A 23,351-nucleotide genomic window follows, 5' to 3' on the forward strand; every position below is an offset into this window, starting at 1 on the left:
CAGAAGATAAATCAGTGCCCTTATATGACAATATGCAAATTTAAGTATCAACCTTGTGCACATCTACTGCTGTTGAATCCTCTTTACTAAAATTAATTTCTTTTTAACCCCCTTATCTATCAATCCACACATCTATTGGCCTGGCAGACCATATTTAGAATTACTCAAAAAGCAACCCAATTTCCGTTTTTATCCACATGTAAAAATAAATACAGACAAGAAAATGAATGTTTTCTGTCTATTTTTCTGTCAAAATCAGTAAAAACGGAAAACAGGGAGCCTTAAAAATAACCCACTATTTTTACTGGTTGCCAGGTCAACAAGAATAACTATGTGCCAGGTTTTTCACCACCGTCATTTGGAAAATGTCTAAATTTAGAACAGGGAAACACGAGAATACAATTACTAAACATTTAATTATATTTTTGAAAATGTTCAGCACCTACAGAAAAATTCGCTAAACTACAACTTTAGACTAGAACTGAGCGCTCTCCAATGTTTGAATGTTGCAAGACCACTACCACGTAGAAACTTTCAAGGTGTTTACATAGCCTTGAGTGAAATGTTCAACACAATGGGTGCAGATTTCATTTAAGAAAGTCGCTTGTGAATACAGCATGAACACAATAACACTGCAAAATACATTCATGTTTTTCATATATCAAAAAAAGCAAGCTGCATCTCCATAACCACCAGAGTTTCTCTTGCCATGGCGTCATGGTAACAGGTAACAAGCAAAATCGTACACAAGCTGTAGCAATGCCATTTGAGAAAGATAATCGTCAATTCAGCACTCCGTACCTTAAACACCATGCATTGGGAAGGCTGATTTTCCTCTGGACTAAGTGAGAGAGCTAAACCTACTTTAGAATTGTAATGCCTAAAAGCAGCTAGCACGGTCCTTAAAATAGTACAATTATTTTTAATTAAAATCATGAATACGGCACCAATGCGGTGTAAAATTGAGTGAACGGCGCTGTCTCCACAAGCTACAATCTCACAAGCATTGCAAGCTAGATAATCACTACACAGCATTTTGTTCATTCGTATAAGCTTTATTTCGGCTCAAGGCCATAAAAGCAGATATACAAGCATGGTTAAACATTGACAATCATTATTAAATAAATACATGGTCCAGAACTGTGACCGTAATGGTATCCTGGCACTAAACAAGACTCACAGGAACTCAGGGGGAAAAAAAAGAGGAAGAAAGTGGAGGGGATACACTGCAACTGAAATAGTACCAAAAGTGGCAAGTGCTTCAATATAAACAGGGTTACTGCGGGAAGAGGCAGCTTTTCAGGGCTTTCCTAATTTGCAAAAGATCCGTATAGGACCCGATGGGAGCTGATTCTAGATTGGGCAGGTCCAACCATAAAGGCGTGTCTGGTCTTCCTAAGTTTCGAAATATTTGTCAGTGGCAGAGTGGAGACACCTCCCGGGGGAGTATCATTTTAGTCCGTTTTGTAAGGGCACTGGTCCACTGTCATGTAGGTCTTTAAAGACAATACAAAGAGATTTAAAAGCTATTGTTGCTTGGGAGCGATTTGAAGATCTTCCTCAGAATTTTCAGGATGTGGAAGAAGGATGCAATGACGGCGTTGAATTGTGCGGTCATGCCCAGTTTGCTCTTGATGATTATTCTGATGTTCCTGTCGAAGGATCTGGTTGTGGGTCAGTTATGCCGGCCACCAGCTGGAATCCCATGGAGAGGGGTTCTTGCTGAAGATCACTACTTCTGTCTTGTCAGTATTGAGCTTGAGACTGTTGACTTTCATCCAGTTAGCGGCTTCGGTCTTGCAGGCGGTGAACTGGTTTCTTGTGTTGGGGATCTTATCAAAGAGGAAGAGTATGAGTAGTGTGTGTCGACTGCGTAGGAGAAGAGGTTGATGATGTGTGTGCAGATAACCTTGGCCAGAGGGATCATGTATGCACTGAAGAGGGTGGGGCAGAGCAATGAACCTTTAATCCCTCCGCAGATGAGTTTGCATGCTTCAGAGGAGTAAGATGCCAGAGCCAGGCTCACAGCTTGTATTCAAATCGTTAAGAATGTGCAGATCCGGCAGCCAGCGGGTTCTTGGAAGCCAATCTAATGCAGTCCCCTGATGAGCAGTCAAGAGAATGAGGGCTGCCCTGTCTTCTCGGTCATGGATCATGCAGATGTCATCTGTGGTGGCGATGAATGCTGCTTCTGTACTGTGGTAGCCCAGGACAATATCACCAATAGATTCCTAGTATTGAAGGGGGTAAGCCAAGGGTGCGTTATGGCCCCAACATTATTTTCTCTTTTGAACTAAATATCCCAATTTTTAGCAACTTACCCAACCGACGCAACGGTTCTCGCAGGCTCGAAGATTTCCATTTTAATATTCGTAGATGACACGCTCATAACCTCAAAAAACCTGAGTGGATTGCAACATGCACTTTCCTGCTTTGAAGACTTCTGCAGTATATGAGGATTAGTAATTAACACAGCTAAAACAAAATTCATGGTTTTTAACAAGCATCGATCATTTAGGGGCATCGAAAAACTTGACGGGGAGCCCCTAGAACAAACATATGTTTTTAGGTATCTAGGAGTCACTCTAGCCAAGAAATTGAGTTGGAGGCCCCAAATCAAAATTATGGCCTTTAAACATCGTCAACTAGTAGGCGCATTAGCCAAAGAACTAAAAACCTAATTTACAAAGCTGATTAGTTCTGTACTGCAGATTTATGATACCAAAGTAGCGGGCTCAGTCTTAAACGGGTCTGAACTTTGGGGCTTCGCAAATTTGATTCCACTCGTCTCAGCAGAAAATACATTTCTTTGAACTATTACAAGCCTTCCACAAAGCACCCCTCTTAAACCTCTGCTCAATGATCTAGGTTGAAAATCCTTGGAAGATGTAGCAAGATTTCGCCCTATTTAATACCGGTACAGAATGTGGTCAAATTCCGAGTTGGCTAACTATGCTGATGCTCTTAGTGATGCCATAGAGGCCGACCACTCACACAAGATTGGCTGGCTCCACAACATCAAGAGTACATTGAGCAAAATGCAGCACCTTTGGGAGAATCCAATGCACGCACAGTTCCCTTCTAAAGAAAATATGAAAGTACCATATTGGCTTATGATCATGATAAACAACCTTAGAGCAACCGAGAGCACCTCATTGACAGGGAGGTGCCTAGAATTTTAGCCTACCCCTCGGTATGAGTCATATTGGGACATCCTTTTCAAAGCCCTTTGATAGGAGACTATACTATCAATTCCAGGCAGGTACTCTCCCACTAAAATCTTTCACAAGCAAGTGGTCTCCCAATGCTGACAACAAATGCCCCATTTGTGCAGATCAAAAAGAAACATACTCCCACGTTCTATTAGTTTGCCCCCCTTATGCAGGTCCGTGGAAAAAATGGTTGAGGCCGACCTGCAAGAATTTGGATACCAGAAGTACCAGTGCCGCGCAGAGAATATTGCGCTCAGATTCCTCCCCGCAATATGCAACTTCTGTTGCCAAGTTCTTTGGATGGATGTGGGTCATAAGACCCAAGACAAAATGTTAGTTGTTTTAATATCAAAATAACGTATTGGAAGCTAGAAGGATCTATTTTGGTTAATAGGGCTATGACGAGGACCCATTTTTTTTTAATGTATGTTGTGCTTTGGATATCAAGTATAATATCTGTATGATTTTTATGGTTTTCATTATTTATATTGCTTTTATGACATGTACTGTCAAAATAAAACTCTTGATTTGATTTGTATTGCGCTTGGGCCTGAATCCGGACTGTGTGGTTTCAAGGAGCAAGTGGTTGCTGAGGCATTGGTTGATTAGTTTCTCTAAGATCTTAGCTGGATATAGTAGGTGGGCGATGGGTCTGTAGTCAGTGGATGGTTGCTTGAGCGGGGGCATGAGTGTCATGTTTCCAGGTGTCCAGAAATGTGGCTGAGTCGAAGGAGGCATTGAGGATGGGTGTTAATGCTTCACTGATCGGTAGGAGTCTTGGTAAAGGCCTGGTGGGACAACGGTCAGAAAGAGCCCCAGACTGGATGGTCTTCATGAAAGCAGTGATTTCGACAGTGGCGACAGCATGCCACGAGTAAGGGTTTGTTCATCGGCAGTGATGGGAAATTTAGTTGCAACAGTGATGTGATCCAATTGAGGGTCGTAGTTGCTGTATATGAAGGAGACTTTCTTACAGAACAATTCCGAGAGCTTGTCACAAAGGTCTAGTGAGGAGGTGATGTTGCTGGAGGCGGCAGGAGGCACAGTGAAATGTTTGATGATAGGGAAAATTTCCTTACTGCTGTTAGTGCTAGTATCAATGTGAACTGTAAGAGTTGTGCACTTGGTGTTCTGTATCTGCTGGTGGTAGTATCTTAGGGCTGATGTGAAGATGTCTTTATCCATGGTGTCTTGACTTGTCCTCCATTCGCACTCCAGTTGCTTGCAGTTCCTAGTGTACAAGTTGGGCTGTGGTAGGGCTCATGCCATTGGGTTCCGCTTGAGCAGAGCCAGGGTGTCGCCGCATGCAGTGATCTAGCTGTTATGGTTCTTGATGGCTTTCAGCAAGTGTGCTTGGGCTGGTGATCGGATGAAGGTGCTGGTGTTGATGATGAGGGGTGTGACAAAGTCTGCGATGTCACTGGGGAATGTGGTGCAGGTCGCCCAGGCAGAAGTTGGCTGTGATGCATATCTGTATACCTCAATACAGAGTTTATTTCCATCAAAAGAGAGTTTAAGGAACATGCCAACATTTAAAAAGCAATGTGCAGTTAGATCTGACATGCCCAGATATTAACAGCCTTCTATACTCCCTATTAATATGATATTATAGAGCTCCAGAGGTGAGACAACATCCTCCCCCACATACCCCATTGCTAACACTAGCGTAAGTGACGAGGGACAATAATATATTTGTTATTATTCATTCTATTGAACCTGCCTATCCTGATTTCTAAAAGCTACTTTGATATCTTGCTGATTTCACGAACGCCAAACTATATTCGAAATTGTTTGGAATAATGGAAAAGGGGGGTGTTTATAAAGCATACTTAGGTTCCTGCATTGACTGACCACTATCATCCAGTCAATCTCTTACCAGCATTGGGCAAAGGGCTGGAAATGTTTGTTGCTAAACAACGGTCTTCTTACATTCAATTACTGGGCCCATCACAGTTTGGCTTCAGCCACTAAAGAATGACAGAACCTTCGGATTTTGGTAATGGAAGAATGGAGATCCATATTGGATTCCGGTGATGCAGCGAGGCTTAAGCCTCTTAGTTTGTCTGTTATGCACATCCTAGTATAGTGATCCATGCAAACCAGCCCGAACAATGTAGAAGGGTTTGAATCAGCTCAAAATGGCACAAAGTAAAATGACCCCAGACCACATTGTCCCGGAGTATTTCTCCCAATTAAGTAACTTCAAAATATTACTGAAAAGACATCACTTTAACATATAGTACCTTTTATGTGCTTCCTGTTTGCTGCGACACTCTTCACAGTAGTATTTGTATTCACTGCACAGTGTTTCCGTGTTGCTAAAACCCCTAGACACAATAAAACACAATACATGTGATCAAGGTTGATACTGAGTGAAGCATGTTTGTCACCTTAAATAAATTGTACAATCCAAACACATTAAAACAGCAGCTGTATTAACTAAACCCATCCATCAAAGCACAAGGTTCAGTTATAAGCAATCCTCTTCGATTGGTGTCTATAATAAAGCACTAAACTGCATTTTTTTCTGGAACTGATTTTTTTCCTGTCAGAAATTCGCTCACTACAGAACTACTTTAATCTACCTTCTCTGTGGAAATGCTTGATGCACAGGTGACTAAAGGAGGTGCGAACCTGTCTGAAGAGGAATAACACGTCCCCTTTTTTTCTTTACCTTTGTAACTATTTTCTTCAATGCTGGAAAAAGGAAAAGGGGATCTGAGTTGAGCTGTGTGATGGGATATGTAAAATAAAGGGATAAAGAGTGTACTACTCTTAAAGCATCCCTTGAAAATAGAGTTGAATGACGAACGGTGGCGATATCAACACAGTTACTAGGCAAAAAGGCTTATGACCAACAATAGGCCATCCTTTCGGCACTGGGTTTTCAAGAAGATCTATCCAGATAAAATGTTTGACCATATTAAACACCACATTTCCGTCCAATAACAATAGGCCAATTGCCAGCCTTTCACCCTGCCAAATGTGAAGTTCATCTCAAATGGACACGTAGGTGAATTCCGTGTTCTGACCTGAGCAGAACTGTCTGGGTCTCCTCTAGTAATTAATTTGTCTCAATGTTTAGCACCCTCCCTGGCAAATGTATTTTCCATGGTATTAGTGATGGCTGAAAAGTGGTAATGGAAAGGTAATTCTTCAGGTCGCAAGTGTTAAGCAATGGGTTTTTAATACGAGGCGTAATGGCTCCCTTCTTGAACACAACTGGGACGACTCCATATGTCAAGGAGGTAATACTGACTTGCTGGTCTGGAGTACCAATGTGAGAGAGAAGATCTTTAAGAATAGTCACTGGGCAAGGATGAGCAAGTGAGTCAAATTCGATGAAGAGCAGTGTTGATTTTATCTCACTCTTCCACGCTAAAGTAGACTAAACACTGTGGAAAGAAATGGGTGAAAGGGTTCAAAGAAGACTGTAAGGGACGAACGGATGCACTTTCATTCTTAGTCTTATTTCTTCATTAATAGGAAGAATTTTTGATAAGTACCTAGCCAGATTGTCACACAAGGCATGGGAGTGAGGGATGACCTCAGTAGCAGCAGATGGGTGATGAAATGTGTTAATTACCTTAAAAAGGTCACAACGGAAGTTGGTGGAGGATCCCAGATTAGAAATGATGAAGCCTGGCTTAGCTTTATGCAAGACAGATTTGTAGTGCTTTACTGTTCCTTTAAACATGAAGCTCAAGTCCTTTGTCTAGTCCCTCCACCACTGGCATTTAGTTTATTTGATCTTCAGCATTTTGGATCACAGTTCTGGCATATACCGCTTGTTACATAGTGTCCGCACTCGGCAGAAGTGAAAGAGTTGGATGAAAGCGGTGCAAGGCGATCTGCTAGGCTGTGTATGGCACTAAAGCAAGCATCCATGATCTTGGAACATCAACAGGGGTCTTTCAATTCCAGATATAGGTTCAGGAATAAAGATAGCTGCCATCACAATGGGAAATGTTCATTGTTGTGTCTAACTGTAGTAATATGTGCCTCTTTTCGCTTCTATATACCATGTGAAATAAGACAGTTAAATGCCTTTAAGAAGCAGAAAATGGGACAGGAAGCAGACTCAGTAAATGACAGATAAGAAGTAATGCCATTTACTGGGGTCAATTCCACCTTTATGTCACTAGATATTAACAGCAACACCTGCACATTGTATCTTTACTACATGATCGCGTCCTTTCAAAATATCATGAGATAAGTTTGCTTATATTTTGAATAATATTATCATCAAATCTCTGAACGGGGAAGCACCCACAGAAGACCAGAGTCTACCAGCATGTATGATAGACATGTGGAGCTTAAAAGGGGAAAATCTTATTTTGCACAATCAAGTGAACACCAAATAACTCCGCAGTATACCTGAATACAACAGGAAAACCTGGAATGACTATCAAAATAAAAATAAAATTATCAGCGAAAGTAGATAATATAATACAAGTTACCTGCTTTAATACCTTTACATTACGTATCTCTGGCAAATCAACCAATAGTGATTCCAATTTATAATATCAAGAAAGATTAGAATGTAATAACCTTGTTTTGCTCCTGCAGAAAAACCGGATTGGTTGACATTTAACACGTTCTTGTACGTGGTGGCAACTATTCAAATATATACAGCTTGCATAATTACTGAGAAGACATTTCATAAAATAAACGTGCAATTTTCCAATTCTTTGACACGGAGTCAAAGCCTTCTCGCATCCAATATCAAAACTGCAAGTCACATTAATATCTGGCTGCATGACAATATGTCGGCAAGTCACAATAGCATCTAGTCGCAATATTATGTTTCTCCTGTTTGATTTTTATTGAACTGGTGACAAAGCTCCTAGATTTATTGGCTGCCACAAATCTAGTGCCACTCCTAATATTATCAATATTATATATACCTCTTTCAGTAAGAGTAGAATATTAATCTAAAGAGCTTCTGGACAGACGCTAAGTAAGGGTTGGTCCTGGATAAGATGTAGAATCCTGCAAATCATTTGCTATCCTTTCCCAAATGCACAATTTCACTATTAATCAACATGTTAATTATATGCCACGATTTAGATAACTACCTCCCAGACCATGAAGAAATTGTGGAGCTATTGCTGGCCATAAAAGAATCCTAGGTTTTGGGAGGTGTCAAATAATTTTCTTGGAAGACATCAGAAATAACTTTATTATCTTACTTATATATATCTTGTGCATAGAGAATGACCCATACATTCTATCGGCACCTTGACTTAGGTGATTTAATAGAAGATGCAGATGAATAAAAATAATGATGAGATATATTTCTTGAATCTATAGTGTCTAATGAGAATAAATCCAGTAAGAGACTGGAAATAATCATTAGCAGAGTAAATCTTATGGGACTAAAGAAAAAGTAGATTAGTTTGTAGCTAGGAATTTTAATTGCTAAGCTTCAATTACATCTGGAACATTAAGAAAGTGACGCAAAGACTTTTGCCTTTCAAGCTGACGAAAATTAAATTTAGAGAGGCTGACTAAGAGTGGATAAATGCTTAAATTACAATGTTGTAGGTGATTACCCTTGTCTATTTATTCGTCTGATAACCCACTGCACCCTTTGAGGCACATAAAGAACAAGTTACTTACCTTCGGTAACGATGTATCTGTAAGAAACATTAGTTAGATTCCTCACCTTAGAATATCCCCAGGCGTCAGGCTGGATCCGGAAAGATTTGTGTAGCAATACCCCTTGCGCGTCGCTAGGCGTCGTCTGCGGCTACGCGTCAGTCGTTGGCGTTGTGCGCCGGAATGACGTCCGAGTACTTAGACGACGCCCTCGCGCGCTGATGTCAGTTCTTGTACATAGCTTTCCGCGCCAGGAACGCAGAGCCATGCAAGAGACCGACACTGGTGCCAAAAAATCTAGGGCGCTGAAAAGGATAACCTTAACCCTAGATGTCAGTTCGCAGAACAGGGAGGATGGGTGGGTCGGTGAGGAATCTTAACTAACTAATGTTTCTTACAGATACATCTTTACCAAAGGTAAGTAACTTGTTCATCTGAAAGAAACACGTTAGTTAGATTCCTCATCTTAGAATAGATACCCCAGCAATACCAACCCCGGTAGTGGGTCTGCGAACCAAGATCACACCAGAAAGTCCTGGAGAACAGAACGGCCAAAGAAGACGTCTCTCCAGACTTGGCTGTCCAGGCAATAGTGCTTGGCAAACGTGTGCAGTGAAGCCCACGTCGCCGCCTGACAGATGTCCCGCAAGGGAACTCCCACGCCCAGGGCAGTAGAGTAGCCGCTGTGGCCCGGGTGGAATGGGCCCCCCACCCAACAGGAGGGGTCCTTTTTTGCCAAGGATTAACAAAGTTTAATACACAACACGACCCACCGTGAGATGGTCCGTTTGTGTACCGCTTTTCCCTTCTTAGCTCCTACGTATCCAACAAAAAGTTGGTCGTCCACCCGGAACTGTTTGGTGCGGTCCAAATAAAAGGACAGCGCCCGTTTTGGGTCCAGACGGTGGAGCCTCTCTTCCTCTTTTGAAGGATGCGGAGGCGGAAAGAAGGTGGGCAACGTGACAGATTGCCTGATGTGAAAGGGGGTCACCACTTTCGGTAGAAAAGAAGGACGAGGCCGGAGGACAACCTTGTCTGGATGAACAGAAAGAAAGGGAGGCTTAGATGACAGAGCCTGGAGCTCACTCACCCGTCTAGCCGAGGTGATAGCTACCAGGAAAGCAGTTTTCATGGTCAGAAGATAAATGGGACAATTGTGAAGAGGCTCAAAAGGAGCGCACATAAGAAAAGTCAGAACAAGATTCAAGTCCCACTGAGGCATTACGAATGGGACAGGAGGGAACATGTGAGTAATGCCTTTGAGAAAACGGGAAACAACAGGTGACTTGAAAAGAGAAGGCTGATAAGGAAGCCGTAAGAAGGCAGAGATTGCATTAAGATAACCTTTCGAGGTGCCCAAAGCAGAGCCTTGCTGGGCCAAAGAAAGAGTAGAACCTCAGAAAGAGGGGCGGAAAGGGGATCCACAGCCTTTGCTGTGCACCATGCCACAAATTTGTTCCACCGGCAGGCGTATAGTGTCTGGCTGGAACACCAGGGCATCACCCTGGTGGTTCAACATCTGGCGGGCTCTCTGAACGCCAGAGCAGACTAACTCAGCCGCCGGTGCATGATGGATCACGAATGGCGTCTGAACTCGGACGTGGCGCAAGGTCTCTTTCTGCAGTGGGGAGAGCCTTGGTTAGATCTATTCGCCACTGAAGAGAACGCGCAATGTCAGCAGTTCTGCGCGTTGGAATTTCCAAGGCAGCACTCGCTCGGAGACGCTTTTCGTTGCGAGTGGGGTTGTGGTCTGTTGTACGCCTTTCCGCCTATACCACTTCTGTCCAGAGTGCTGAAGAAGATCAGGCACGACCGGGCCCAAGTTATCTTAGTGCCTCCGGATTGGGCACGAAGGTTCTGGTATCCCGAGCTACTCAGTATGTCAATCGATCCCCCGATACGACTGCCTCTTCAGGAGGAACTTCTGTCGCAGCAGCAGGGGACGGTCCTCCACCCGAACCTGTCCAGCCTCCACCTCCATGCGTGGAGATTGAGCGGCGGCAGTTGATGCCATTTGACTTGCCTCCTGAAGTCTGTGACCCTCGGCCGAGTTGCGCGACCGGCGAGGGGAGTCCGAAGAGCGGTGTCGCCTCTTGGACTTTTGATCGCTTCGACTTACCCGAAGACTTCGAGCCCGACGAGCGATGATGGTGACTGCGGCTCCGCGAACGGTCCTTGGACCTCCTCCTGGCCTTTGACCGTGAGCGGCGCGGAGCTTACGGGACCGCTCCCGCCTAGCCTTCGAGGTCAAGGCCTGACAATCGGGGCACGACTCCGCGGCGTGGTCGGCCCCCAGGCAGTAAAGGCACCGGCGATGGTCCGTCAAAAAGAGTCAAAAAGTTTAGTCAAAAATTGACTAAGGGGTAAGCTCTTCCCGGATCGGCGCTGTCTGGTGCGGAAAAAAGAAGAACTGGCGTCAGCGCGCGAGGGCGGCGTCCAAGTACTCCGACGACGTCATTCCGGCGCACGACGCCAACGACGGATGCGGAGCCGCAGACGACTCCTAGCGACGCTCAAGGGGTATTGCTACAAAAATCTTTCCGGATCCAGCCGGACGCCTGGGGATATTCTAAGGTGAGGAATCGAACTAACGTGTTTCTTTCAGATACAGGAGAGCGCTGGTGCTTAATGCACAATGGGCTTACCTTTAGGTAATCCCTTAAAACCTGGTTGTTTGTAAATTAGTTGTCTTCTGGCTAGGAACCACCTGGTAGTGCTTGTTGGCAGATTCGTGTCGACTGGATGTTAGCGCTGGGACGCATCTGGGTAGCCATGCGCTCTACAAATCCAATAGAATAGGGACTTTAGCCACTAGGCGTACCTATGAGAGCCCCTTAGATTAGAGAGCCCTCAGGCGTCAGGACAGACTAGAAGAGGGGGGGTGCTCTGGCAGGCTGCAAATCTCTGCGCGAGTGTTTCAGACGTCTCTCACCTCAGTTCTCATTGCTCAGTGAGGCCTGTTAGACATCCCAGCGTTCTGGCGTCAGAGGCTGTAGGACCAAGTGGTGTATCACAAAGAATTTCCATTCAAGTCTTCCCAGTTAGCCTCTCGTGAACTTGGCATAGCCTGGAGGTCTGGAGTCCGGCCTTGTGTCCAGTCTGGTCTTGGCAAACAGGAGGCTTGACCATGTCAGTCGCTTCTCGCACTGCTCGCAGCCCACTGCCTCAACTCACCACACCCCTTCAACGCTTGCATCATATCTAGTCTGGACATAGAGGAAGATTGTTTTTTTCTAGAAGTCTAGCAAGAGCATAAAACTGTTATATCTTTGGAATGGAAGCTGTAAACATTCTACAAAACACATGGAGGTAAGATCAGAATGTTTAATGGTGGAAAGAAGGATGACTGGTGAAAATAGTGACTGCAAGCTCTGAAGGAACCAGCCCATTATGCCCCTCGTGAATTGCAATCCTTAGACACCATCAAGAATTAGCTGGAGAACAAGCCTCCTGCGTTGTCAGCCTTTACACTGGAGGTCTACCAGAAATAAGCTTAAATCCAGAAATATCACTACTAAGGATTGTGGATCTCGGTTTATAGAAAGTGACATAATGGAAGCCTTTCAAAATGTTTGTTATATCGGAGTGAAAGCATTGACAGAATTGATGTTATGTACATCTAAATTGGGTAGGAGTTAAACTTTCAATGGACACCCTATGCACAGAAGAAACACCCATAGAAGAATTTAATTCGAAGCTCTGAAGCTCAATATGATTGCAGAGCCTGATGGCCACTCCCGGTGTTTTTTAGGCCTCTTCACTGCTGGGTCCACAGGAAGAACTTTTAATTTATTCAAGGATAAAGGACAGTAGGCTGCTTCAATGGATGACACCAGGATCTCAGCCACATACAAGGTAGGTTAAAGTGTTGTATTTTGCAGTTTATACAGCACTAGTATGCTTATTAATCTTTATGCAACATTCTGGGGGGAAATCCTGGTATTTAGACTGGAAACGCTCTCACTGAAAATAGGAGATTCAGAAAAGTTCAGTAAATAAACTCAGATCTGCAACATAATGCCCAGGCGAAGCTATTTAATAGAGACAGTCAAAAGGGTTGGCCCTATGTCGTTGGCCAACCTGAGCTAGGACCCAAGTATATCACAGCTGTTTTTTTTTTTTCACTCCATGCACTCCTGAGAGCAGAAGTAAACCTGAATGGTGTAATGCCCAAACCAGTCACGTTAATCAAGTGCACCACACAAGGATATAACTCTATTCTTACACACTTTTTATTACGCAGGCAATGTACATAACAGTAATAGATAATGTAATACGTATGCTGTAATTGTTGCGTAACACTGTTACTTACCCAGACTCCTGGGGGTGAACTGTGCAGCACTGTTGGTTGGATTAGGTTGATCACGGGCAGGCAAACACTGAGCAACTACACAGATTCACTCCTTCACATGGAAGTCCACCTCAATATGCTACTGGAAGTAAATATTACCGGTGACACAATCCAAATGTATAAGGCTAATTTTCCTGATACAATCCAAACTAGCTGAAGGGAAATTCACTTATGCTATTATTTAACATTTTCATCAATGGGTAGTCACCTACTAATCATGACACCCTGCTTAATGTATTTGTAGGAAGCTGGCTCTTTATATAGTGGACCAAAATGAGTTGCACTGGGTAAAGAATAAAGGCAAACCCCGATTGGTTTACAGAGGAATAAATGATGTCCCAAATGCTCTCTTTTGTGGTAGTGTGGGCAATAAATGACACACACACTCGAGAATAAATCCGAGACCAATTTAGAAAAAGATGTTGTATTTTTATATACACTTTTATACCAAGAACTTCAATAGCAAGTAAGTACTTTTTATTATATTGATTTTAGCAGGTAAGTGATATTAATTTTAGCAGGTAAGTAAAATGTTCACTTAAATGCGTCTTTACGCACAATGCATTACTATGGGAGAAAGTCAGGTTATAAAATTCTTAATTTTGTGTTCAGTTTCTGGGGCTCTCCTTCGGGACTTACGGTCGTAGGGGGCCAAGGTCCAAAGTACAACCAGCAAATTCTCTTTACCTGCCCTGGGGTGACCGGGTGCAGAGGTGCTGTTTGCGTTGGTAGCTGTGTGCACTATACCGGGGCCACCTGGAAACAGGCTGCAGTGGGGGACTTGGGGACAAGTCCGGGAGCTCTTAACGTAGGCCTCGGCTCACAAGGGTCCGGGGGACAAGAGAGCACAGTCGGTTCATTGGTACCTGGGCTGGGCGGCTCGGGTACAGAGCAGGAAGGTCAGCTGGCTCTGTGCATCTTGGCATCCTGCAGTTTTTGGTCTCGCTGGTTGAGTGTGCAAAAATCAGGATTGATGGGCTACTTTGGGCGTGGGTCTCTTTGGTGCTGAAGACCCTAGATGGCTACTTTGTCTTGGATTTGTTGGGAGTCTCGACTGGACTTTAAAGGTCTCTGCTTAATGCAAGGGGTCTGGCACCCTGGGTATTGGTCCCCTGCAGCTCTGATGGGTCCTGCTGTCCTTCGACTAGGTGAGGGGACAGGCCTGACCTTCAGGAGCACAGGGTCCTTTTCCTCAGGAGCTGCTGTGTCGGGTTGGCCGGGGAGAAGCAACTCTGTCGACCAGACTTGGCATTTTGGTGCCTACGGACTGCAGGGGAGTAGCTTCTCTACTCCAAGGGAGATTACTGGCAATCTGCAAAGTGCTGGCACCCCACCAGAGTTCTTGGCAGGAGTTCAGCTGCAGAACGCATCGCTGGGTCAAGACTGTTGCAACTTAGTGTGGCAGGCGGGGTTTAGCCCCAAAAGTTAACACAAGTGCTCAGGTCTTGCTTTTTCCTAAGGCTCTTGGTGTCGTCTTCTTCTTGAACCGTCAAATCTAAGTTCCTGGTGTCCGGGGTGCCACCTAAATACTCAATTTAGGGGCTTAACGGGGAGTGACAGGTAGTAGCTAATAGGCTACTTATCTTTAGGGTGTCTACATCCCCTGTGTGTCCACTTCCGGTGGGAAATGGGCATAACTAAGAGCCTAATTCCACCAAAATCAAGATGGTGGAATTCTAAAAGTTGTGTTCACATCAGGTAGCCCACCTTAGGTGTGGTACTAGCCTGAGTGGGGGGCATGACTCCTTACTAGCTAATTGTCCTGCCTGTCCTGGTGCCAACTCATTTAGTATAATGCACCCTGTAAGGGGTGCTAAAGGGGTGTCTTACCTATACTACATGCAGTGTTTGCAGGCATGGCACACAGGAGATATGCCAGGTTGTGTCTTCACTTTTCTCTGCACCACAGCACACAGCTTGCAATGGCAGTTTGCATGTTGATGTTGAGAGTTCTTTTAGGGTGGCATAATACATGCTCCATCCCTTAAGGACCCTCTTACGTATACCAGGTATACCATTTAATGGGGACTTATAGGGCGTGCTAAAGGTATTGCCAATTTGAGAACAATTGTACAGTTTCGGGAAAGAGATCTGGCACTGGGGACCTGGTTAGCAGAAACCCAGTGTACATTCTGTCAAAATTGCATCAGATACCAGGCAAAAAGTGGGGGTTGACTGTCAAAAAGGGGCACTTTTCAACAGTATTTATTCAAGACCTGTACGGGTTTCGGAGAGGATACTAAAGATTCAACTGAATTTGAAGAGGCTTATAAGGAAGGGTTTTGCCCAAAAGGTGGTGGCAAGAGTGCTTATATTGCTACCGGAGGAGCAAGGATTTGCCAGTCCCAGTTCTAAGCAAGCTGAACATTTGAATGAATGCTGAGGCTCCCCAAAACGGAAAGACCCAAAGAGCAGATTGTAGAAAAGCAACAATGATATATGGTCTTGGTACTCATCTTTAAACTCCCCTTATCAGTATATGAATGCCACTGATGGTAATGCTCATGAGGTCTGGCGTTAGCGAAGATCTGTTTTTTTAAATTTATATGTATTATTTACTTATGAGCTTTTATCCTGCTCTCTTCATATGTTGGTCTATTATTGTGTCATTCACATTGTTCTTTCACCCACAAAAGCCTACAGCATGGGGCAATGGGTCACTCCACTTCAGCCATTGGCTAACTTCAATCTGAGTAACGACGTTCTGCCCTTTGACAAGGACCAAATAAATCCACACACTAAGTAGTTCCCTTCAGTGCCAGGGATTAATATGGAAATCTGTGAATTCTAGGCATGATTTTTCTCGTGAAAGACCAGGGACCCGGATCGTTCTCAACCATGATATTTAGCAAAAAACAAGCATAGACAAAGCTAAAATGATGCCATCATATCCAAACACTAATGATCTTACAAATGCTTAATTTAAGTGTGCAACTGGTTGGCTTCATGGTTGAATCTGACCTTTCGCCCTAGGGCATGTTGCTAATTTATGATAATCCTCACCTGACCCCGCTTATAAGAATTTAGGCTTTGAACAGTGAAGATGATACTGTGAATTTTCCATACATACGTTTATTGGTAATGCAATTAAAATCGTCCTACAATGTAAAACTTATTTCTGGCTGGAAGGGGGGCATCAGTGACGACTGCAAAAATGACCCAGGCAACATTAACTTGGCCATTTGGAAAAATGGGGCAACCAGAGACATCACTGCAATTGTTTGAACATTTTACATTTGTTGTCCACAGATCTAAATGTGCTATTATTGAGATCATTATGTACTTAATGAATCACAACATTTCAAGCCAACATAAAAGCTTGCATAATAGTCTAAACAAAGAACTACCTGAAATGCCCTGTCAAAGAACATAGACAGAGGCATCTTTGTTATTTAGAATGCAGAACAGAGATATTTGTACAAGCTGCTCTACATATGGTAACTGATATGCTGAAAAAAATGCTACCCAAGGATCTGGTCTGTGCTGGAGAGACTGGATGCACAGGTACCGTCCCTTGAATGATGGCGGATCTTAAATTCTGAGATACACTATTACAAGAAGGAACATTTTACATATCCTGTTAGCAGCAATCTGTTTGTAGCATGTAATCCTGTAGATTCACATGCTCTGCCTGGTCATTGGCTCCATTGCACAATTATTTTTCCCACACAATGGGTGAGGATGAAATGGAGCAGAGAGAGACAGAAGATAATGGCCATGCAAAGAGTTAGGAAGAAAGGTACCTAAAACAACTGGAGGCTTCTGTGGAGGAAGGATGGTCACATGTGAACCTGCTGCACTACATGCCATGAACAGATGCTCACAAGGTAACATTTTCCAATTGCGGCATGCATAGTTTTAGACACACATGCTTTGCATATACTGTAAAGCAGTTCTCCCTTTAGCGGTGGCTAGCTAGAGGATGTTACAGAGGCCTGGAAAAGTGTACGTAGAACTGTTAGAATGTTGGCTTGTTGATGAGCTAGCACATCCACATAGTAATGCTTGATGAAAGTGTGTTGGTTGGACCAAGAAGCTGCCTTACGTATGTCAGCTAGCGGGTTGTTACTTAGGAAAGCCACGGATGCCCTCTTTTTGCGGGTATAGTTGAGTCTGGGAATGCCTCTTGGCTTTAGCATAACAGGTTTAAATGCATTGGACTGATCATCTTGAGCATGGAGTTTGTGTGGTTTTGTGAAAAAGACAGAGCTTCTGAGCTTTGCGGAAGGGTTTTGTCCTGTCAATGTAATACATAAGAGCCCTCTTGACATCTAGTGTGTTAAGGGCCCTTTCTGCCATGTAGTTCAGGTGTGGGAAGAACACCGGAGTTCAATGGTCTGGTTAAGGTGGAAAGAAGACACCACCTTAGGCAGGAATTCTGGTTCCGTCCTAGGGTCAACTTCGTCATTGTGCACCTGAAAGAAAGGTTCCTGGAGTGTAAGAGCTTGATGCTCACTTACAGAGAGGTTATGGTGACTAGGAAAGCCACCTTCCAGAAGAGAAACAGTTAAGGGCACAAATTAATGGGTTCAAGGGAGGGCCCATGAGCTGTGTGAGAATGATGTTGAGGTTCAAGACAGAAGCTTGGGGTACCCTGGGTGGGGTGACCTACTTACTGGGGCCTTTTCAGGGGCCAGCAGGGGAAAGACTACACGCGCCAAGAGTCCTTGCCAAGAGGCAGGGGCGCGCTTGCTCCAAAAAGGTGCCGCTGCTTCCTGAGGCACAGGATGCGCCCGGGCAAAGCCCAGGCCAAGGGTGGGCCCATCTGCGCTCACTCGTGGCCGGCTGGGCTGGGCCTATACATTTTATTTTCTTATTTTCTCCATTATTGAATTCAGTTGAGATCTTAGCGGCTAATCATTATAAGTGTAAAACAGTAGCAAGCTCTGTTCCCGAGATGGCACAGAGGAGTAAACTGAATATTTCCTCCTCAATTAGATCGTTGTTGGCCTCTGCAGTGGGTACTCTGCCAGAGGAGATTAAAACTGTTTAGGAGGAGGTTGGTATGTGCGCAGTGGAGCAGGGAGAATATCATACCTGCTGTTTTATCTAAAGATGCCCCATTGCAGCTTAGGGACAATAGGGTGGTGCCGTATCCATTAAGTGATGAACTCCACTTAGTAGGAGAGGGTGCAGAAAGTTTGGTGGTGACTGCGGATATTCATCACTCCCCAGTTTCAGTATCACCCAAGTCTATGGTCAGTGCTCCAGCACACAAAAGGAAAAAGAGACTTGCCGGGGAAAAACTTTGGGCAACCATAAAAAGGGGCAGGTTGATGGGGTGGGTAGTGAGTGTCCACAGGGGTACTGTAATATCCAGGATGGTATTGGAACAAATAAGGCCCTGAAGGGGATCAGCCCTGACCCTAGAAACCTGTCCGCAGTGCAGGAAGGATGGGTGAGTTGGTTCGGAATCTGTGGCTAGATCATGTCTCTACTAGATAAGGCGTTACAGACGGTAAGTAATTTGTCCATCTGATAGAGACATCCAGCCACAGGTTCCTTACCTTTGACTAGATATCCAAGTGTCCTGTTCTGAACCTAGTCAATTTAGCAAGGAACAAACCGATGTGTTACATAGACATTGGAGGTGTGATGAGCATTACGGCAGACTCAGGTTCACCATTAACCATTGTGAACAAAGCTGTATCGGAAAGTACATTTGTGAATGTAGTGGAAATGCAACTAATTGATTCAGACATCCACCTGGTCTCTTTCATGGGTGAGAAAATACCTATATGTGGATATCGTGTGTTACCTTTTAAATTCAAGGGTAGAGTGACGGTCGGAAAACAGTATGTGTCTGAGGTAGGTCCTTCAGTGTTGGGGTGAGTAGATCAAAAAGCCTTCGATATTACATTATACCCCAACTGAGTGGACCAAGTAATAGGAGTAGAGGACACTGAGTCGCGTTTTGTAGACAAGCTCAAGAGAGAGTACCCAGAGGTGTTTTGAGGCAAAATTGGGAGTCTAAAGAACTTCTTTAATAAAATTGTCCTGAAAAAAGATGCTGGGCCCATGTATCATAAGGTGAGGAATATTCCTTTCAGTGTGAGGGAAGAACTAACTAAGGAACTGGAAGAGTTAGAGCGCAAAGGAATTATAGAGGCAGTGGAGTGTACAGAGTGGATGGCCCGACTTGTGGTGCCAGAAAGGGGAATGGTAAATTGAGGCTATGCATAGATTTGAGAGACCTCAATAAAAATATCGTAGTGGATAAGTTCCCGCTGCCCAAGATAAATTAATTGCTGGCTTTGACCAAATGTGTCAAGTTGTTCTCTATGATAGATTTAGCGTCAGCGTACCACCAAGTGACCCTACATCCTGACAAAAGAGATTTAATAGCGTTAATAATGCAGTTGGGTTTTAAGATTTGTTCGCATGCCATTTGGACTTGCCAAGGCAGCCTCATTCTTTCAAAGACTCATGCATAGACTTTTTAAAGACCTCCCAGGGGTAGCCTACTTCCAGGATGATATATTGACATATTGATTGCGGGCAATAACCAAGAGGAGCACGAGCGTAGACTATATGGAGGTTTAGAAAAATTGAAAGCCTGTTGGTTGACTGCAGAGGTGAGAGCGGGGGTGAAACACTAGCCTGGTAAGGCTTTTACTTAATGATTTACTGTTATTTTAAACAGTTGCTATTTTAAAAGTATTTTTATGGTATTACCCTCCTGCATTGCTGCGTGTTGCAGTGTGCAGGAGTACTTAATCACCGCATTCTTTCACTCACCTCCCATCCGTGTCCCCCAAACTGACCACGGCCATTGGGCGTGCCTGGTGTGCTCTCCCGCTAAAGCACATCTACAGGTGCTATTTTGGAATGGTTGGCAGTCTAGTGTTCAGACCGGCTGACACTCTCCACCTACATAATGGGAGATGCAGTACGGACGCGGGCAGCAGGGGCGCACCGTCGGCGCACCAAAGCATGCCCGTCTGTGCTCAATGCCGGCCCCCCTGCCGGTTCTGCTCTCCAGGGCAGCGGTTCTGCTCTTCAGCACCGCAATGACCGGAAATATAGTAGGAAAGAGCTACTTTCTTTTGACACCGAAGCACAGCTTTGTACAGGGCCCACTCTATCCCCTGGTGATTCACCAATACGCCAATCCTGCTCAGTTTGTTCCCTCAGACTCAATTGCCTTAAGATAAAATCACTTGACCACTCTAGGGACAGAACTCAATAAGGCATGGCAGAAAGGATAAAATGCACTTTACTAAACGCCCGGTCACTCATTAAACATGCTATGGAAATGGCTGACTTTCTAGACATAGATATAGACATTGATATAGCTTTTATAACTGAGACATGGGCTGATGCCGCCTCTGGGCCAGACCTGGTTTGAAAGAGCCCAGGAGCTTGCCTAGCTTCAGCTATCGACCTTGGCACTTGATTTCGGAAGGTTCACTCACAAGGGCCCGGAATGAATCTATCACACCAGTATCTCCCAATCTGGATCAAGCAACGGAGGATTATCATCAATGGATTAGTGATTACATTAACAGCCTAGCTCCGGCCAAACGATGAAATAACAAGAGAACTGTTCCATCTGAACCTTGGTTCAACGAAGAGCTTAGACTGGCCAAAGAATCATGCAGGTGGTCAGAGAGGAAATGGAGGTTGAATTACTGCTTGGAGGATAAAGACTCCTACAAGGCAAAACTACTTCAATACAAAAAACTTCTGACCAAAACTAAATCCAATTTCTTTATAAATAAGATTAACTCGGCTCTGAATACTCCTAAGGCGTTATTCTCTACAGTGGTCGAGCTTAGCAACCCGTCACCAGCCAGTAATCTTAACGCAGATGCCTTGTTCTGCAACAAACTTGCTAGCTTTTTTAAAACCAAGGTAGAAGTGATCTTAAACGCTTTAACCTCATGCTCCAGCATGCACTAAGCAAGGGTTTGAATGGAGTGAAATGTGTCAAAAGCAATTTGAGCGAGTTAAACTCTGCATTTGTGAGGCAATACCCTTACAAGGATTTGATCATAGAGCTAAAACGGTGATTACCACTGACGCCAGCGGTACAGGACTTGGTGCAGTCTTATCCCAGATTTCTAACGAAGGGGTGGAGAGCATAATAACTTTTGCTGCCAGATCTATGACCTCTCCTGAAGAAAAATATTCCATAATTGAATGGGAAATGCTGGAATGTATATGGGCCACGACAAAGTTCAGACTGTTAGTGTGGGGTAAAGAGTTCACGATACGTACGGACCACACACTACAGGTGAAGGTGTTAACCACTCAGGGTTCAAGCATTGCCACTTCCCGCATAGCTAGAATGTCCCTTCCCTTACTTGATTATGCATATAATGTCGAGTACAACCCAGGGGAAAAAACAAAGTAGCCACATATCTCGTAGATCGCCACTACAAGGAGGTGGTAATGAAGTGTGGGAGTGAGATGATTATAGTGTTGCAAATGAGGAATGTGATGCTGTGAATTTTGCTAATTCAGATTGGGAAACTGGTTGCAATAAGGATTCTACTTTGAACAAAGTTAAAGAATATACATTGCAGGGTTGGCCAGACAAAAAAATGGTAGAGGAAGAATGTAAGAGTTTTTGCGAACTCAGAGATGAAATATCTAGCTTGAGTTCAGGATTTCTTTTTAAGGTGTAATAGAGTCATTTTGCCACAGAGTGTGCTAAAGAAAACATTGGAGGTGACACATGAAGGTCATCCAGGCATTGTTAAGTTTAAGTGTGGACTTCAGAAAACGTATTGGTGGGCAGGTATGGACACTGCTATGGAGATATTTGTCAGAACATGTGAACATTGTATCAATGCTGATAAGTCTCTAGGTGTGTTGAGACCACCCTTGGGCACTAGAGAAATACCTTCAGGTCCGTGGGAAGACTTAGCTATTGATATTCTAGGTCCCGTGCTGGATAGTCGGGGCGTGCCCAAATACATTTTGATATTGTTTGACGTGTATTCTAAATGGCCTGAGTTGAATGTTTGTGGGACTTCTGGTGCTACCACTATTGTTATGTTTTTGAAACTGTATTTCTGAGAGAGGGCATCCCCAAATCACTTTTGAGCGACAATTTGTTGCTGAGAAAGGTACTCCTGTGTATCATCCTGCTTGTAATGGTGCTGTTCAGAGGTTCAACAGAGTTATCATTGGCAGTATTCAGGCAGCTATCAATGCTGGCAAGAATTGGGAGCTTAAACTTAATAATTTGGTGTGGGCGTATCGCATCACACCCACGGTAATTGGGTATAGTCCTTTTAAAATTTTGAGGGTTAGAGAATTCGGCATGGATGTCTCAGGAATTGCAGTGCAATGTTGTCAAAACTAATCTTGAGACAGCCCGCAGAGGAGTGCTAAACTAGTACCCTTGTGTGAAGGTGAATGGGGGCGTGTGAAATCTTGCAGGATGGTTAAGAAAGGCAGTAGCCATTTTTCAGAACCACTGAGTGTGTGGATGGTCTTTGCTTGTTCTGCTGAATTAGAAGATAGCAAGGTTTGGCTCTTTAGCATGCTAGCAAAATGCAATAAAATCTTGTCATGGAGGAGGGGCTGTAACCATCCTTTGGGTTCGTTGATTTGGGATGACAATATGTCTGGTAATTAGAGTACAGGGGACAATTCCAATGGGGAGAATAGAGTTGGGTGCCCTTCAGCGTCAAGGGATGGGACACAAACCGATGGTACACAGGGGGAGTACTGTGACTTCAGAAGTGTCTGTGAATCACCATTGACATTGGCTACACACAGAGTATCGAATGAGACTACCCGAGTGAAAGTTAAGCATTTGGCAAGACATGTGAATTGCCTGTCAAGTTTAACAATTGCATTGTTGGTTAATACATTGGTTTGTATGGCTTTTAAATGCATTATTAACAGAGTTCACTTACCTGTAAGTGCGATGATGTAGAAGTTCATACGATTGTTATATTTCTTTATTCCATTCTATGTTTGGACTGCAATCCTCAGTATCTTTGTACTGCCCTTTAGGCACCTAGCCTAGTTTTGTTTTCTGTTCTTTGTCAGCGTATAAAAAGATAAGATGTGTCATGTTGGCGTTCTCCCCATCGCGAGAGGTTGCTACTGAGCGTGTAGGGGAGAATGCCTTGGGAATGGAATGGTCAGTTGACTGTCAGTGGACGGTTGAACTGTGACTGATTCAGTCAAGCCATTGCCTTTCTCCCCAGCCTCCAATAAACTTTATT

The 23,351-nt window shown here is 44.1% G+C and overlaps 1 protein-coding gene across 1 annotated transcript in view; it reads right to left on the reverse strand.

The window, feature by feature from the left end:
* Positions 1–23,351, reverse strand: part of USP12 (ubiquitin specific peptidase 12) — a 417,457-nt gene that overhangs the window by 55,705 nt on the left and 338,401 nt on the right. Inside the window, exon 6 of the mRNA XM_085621622.1 lies at positions 5,456–5,539. Within this exon, the coding sequence (XP_085477748.1) occupies positions 5,456–5,539 (84 nt within the window). The remainder of the gene's footprint in view (positions 1–5,455; positions 5,540–23,351) is intronic.

Source organism: Triturus cristatus, chromosome 8 (genome assembly GCF_964204655.1).
Source record: "Triturus cristatus chromosome 8, aTriCri1.1, whole genome shotgun sequence".
Taxonomy (NCBI): domain Eukaryota; kingdom Metazoa; phylum Chordata; class Amphibia; order Caudata; family Salamandridae; genus Triturus; species Triturus cristatus.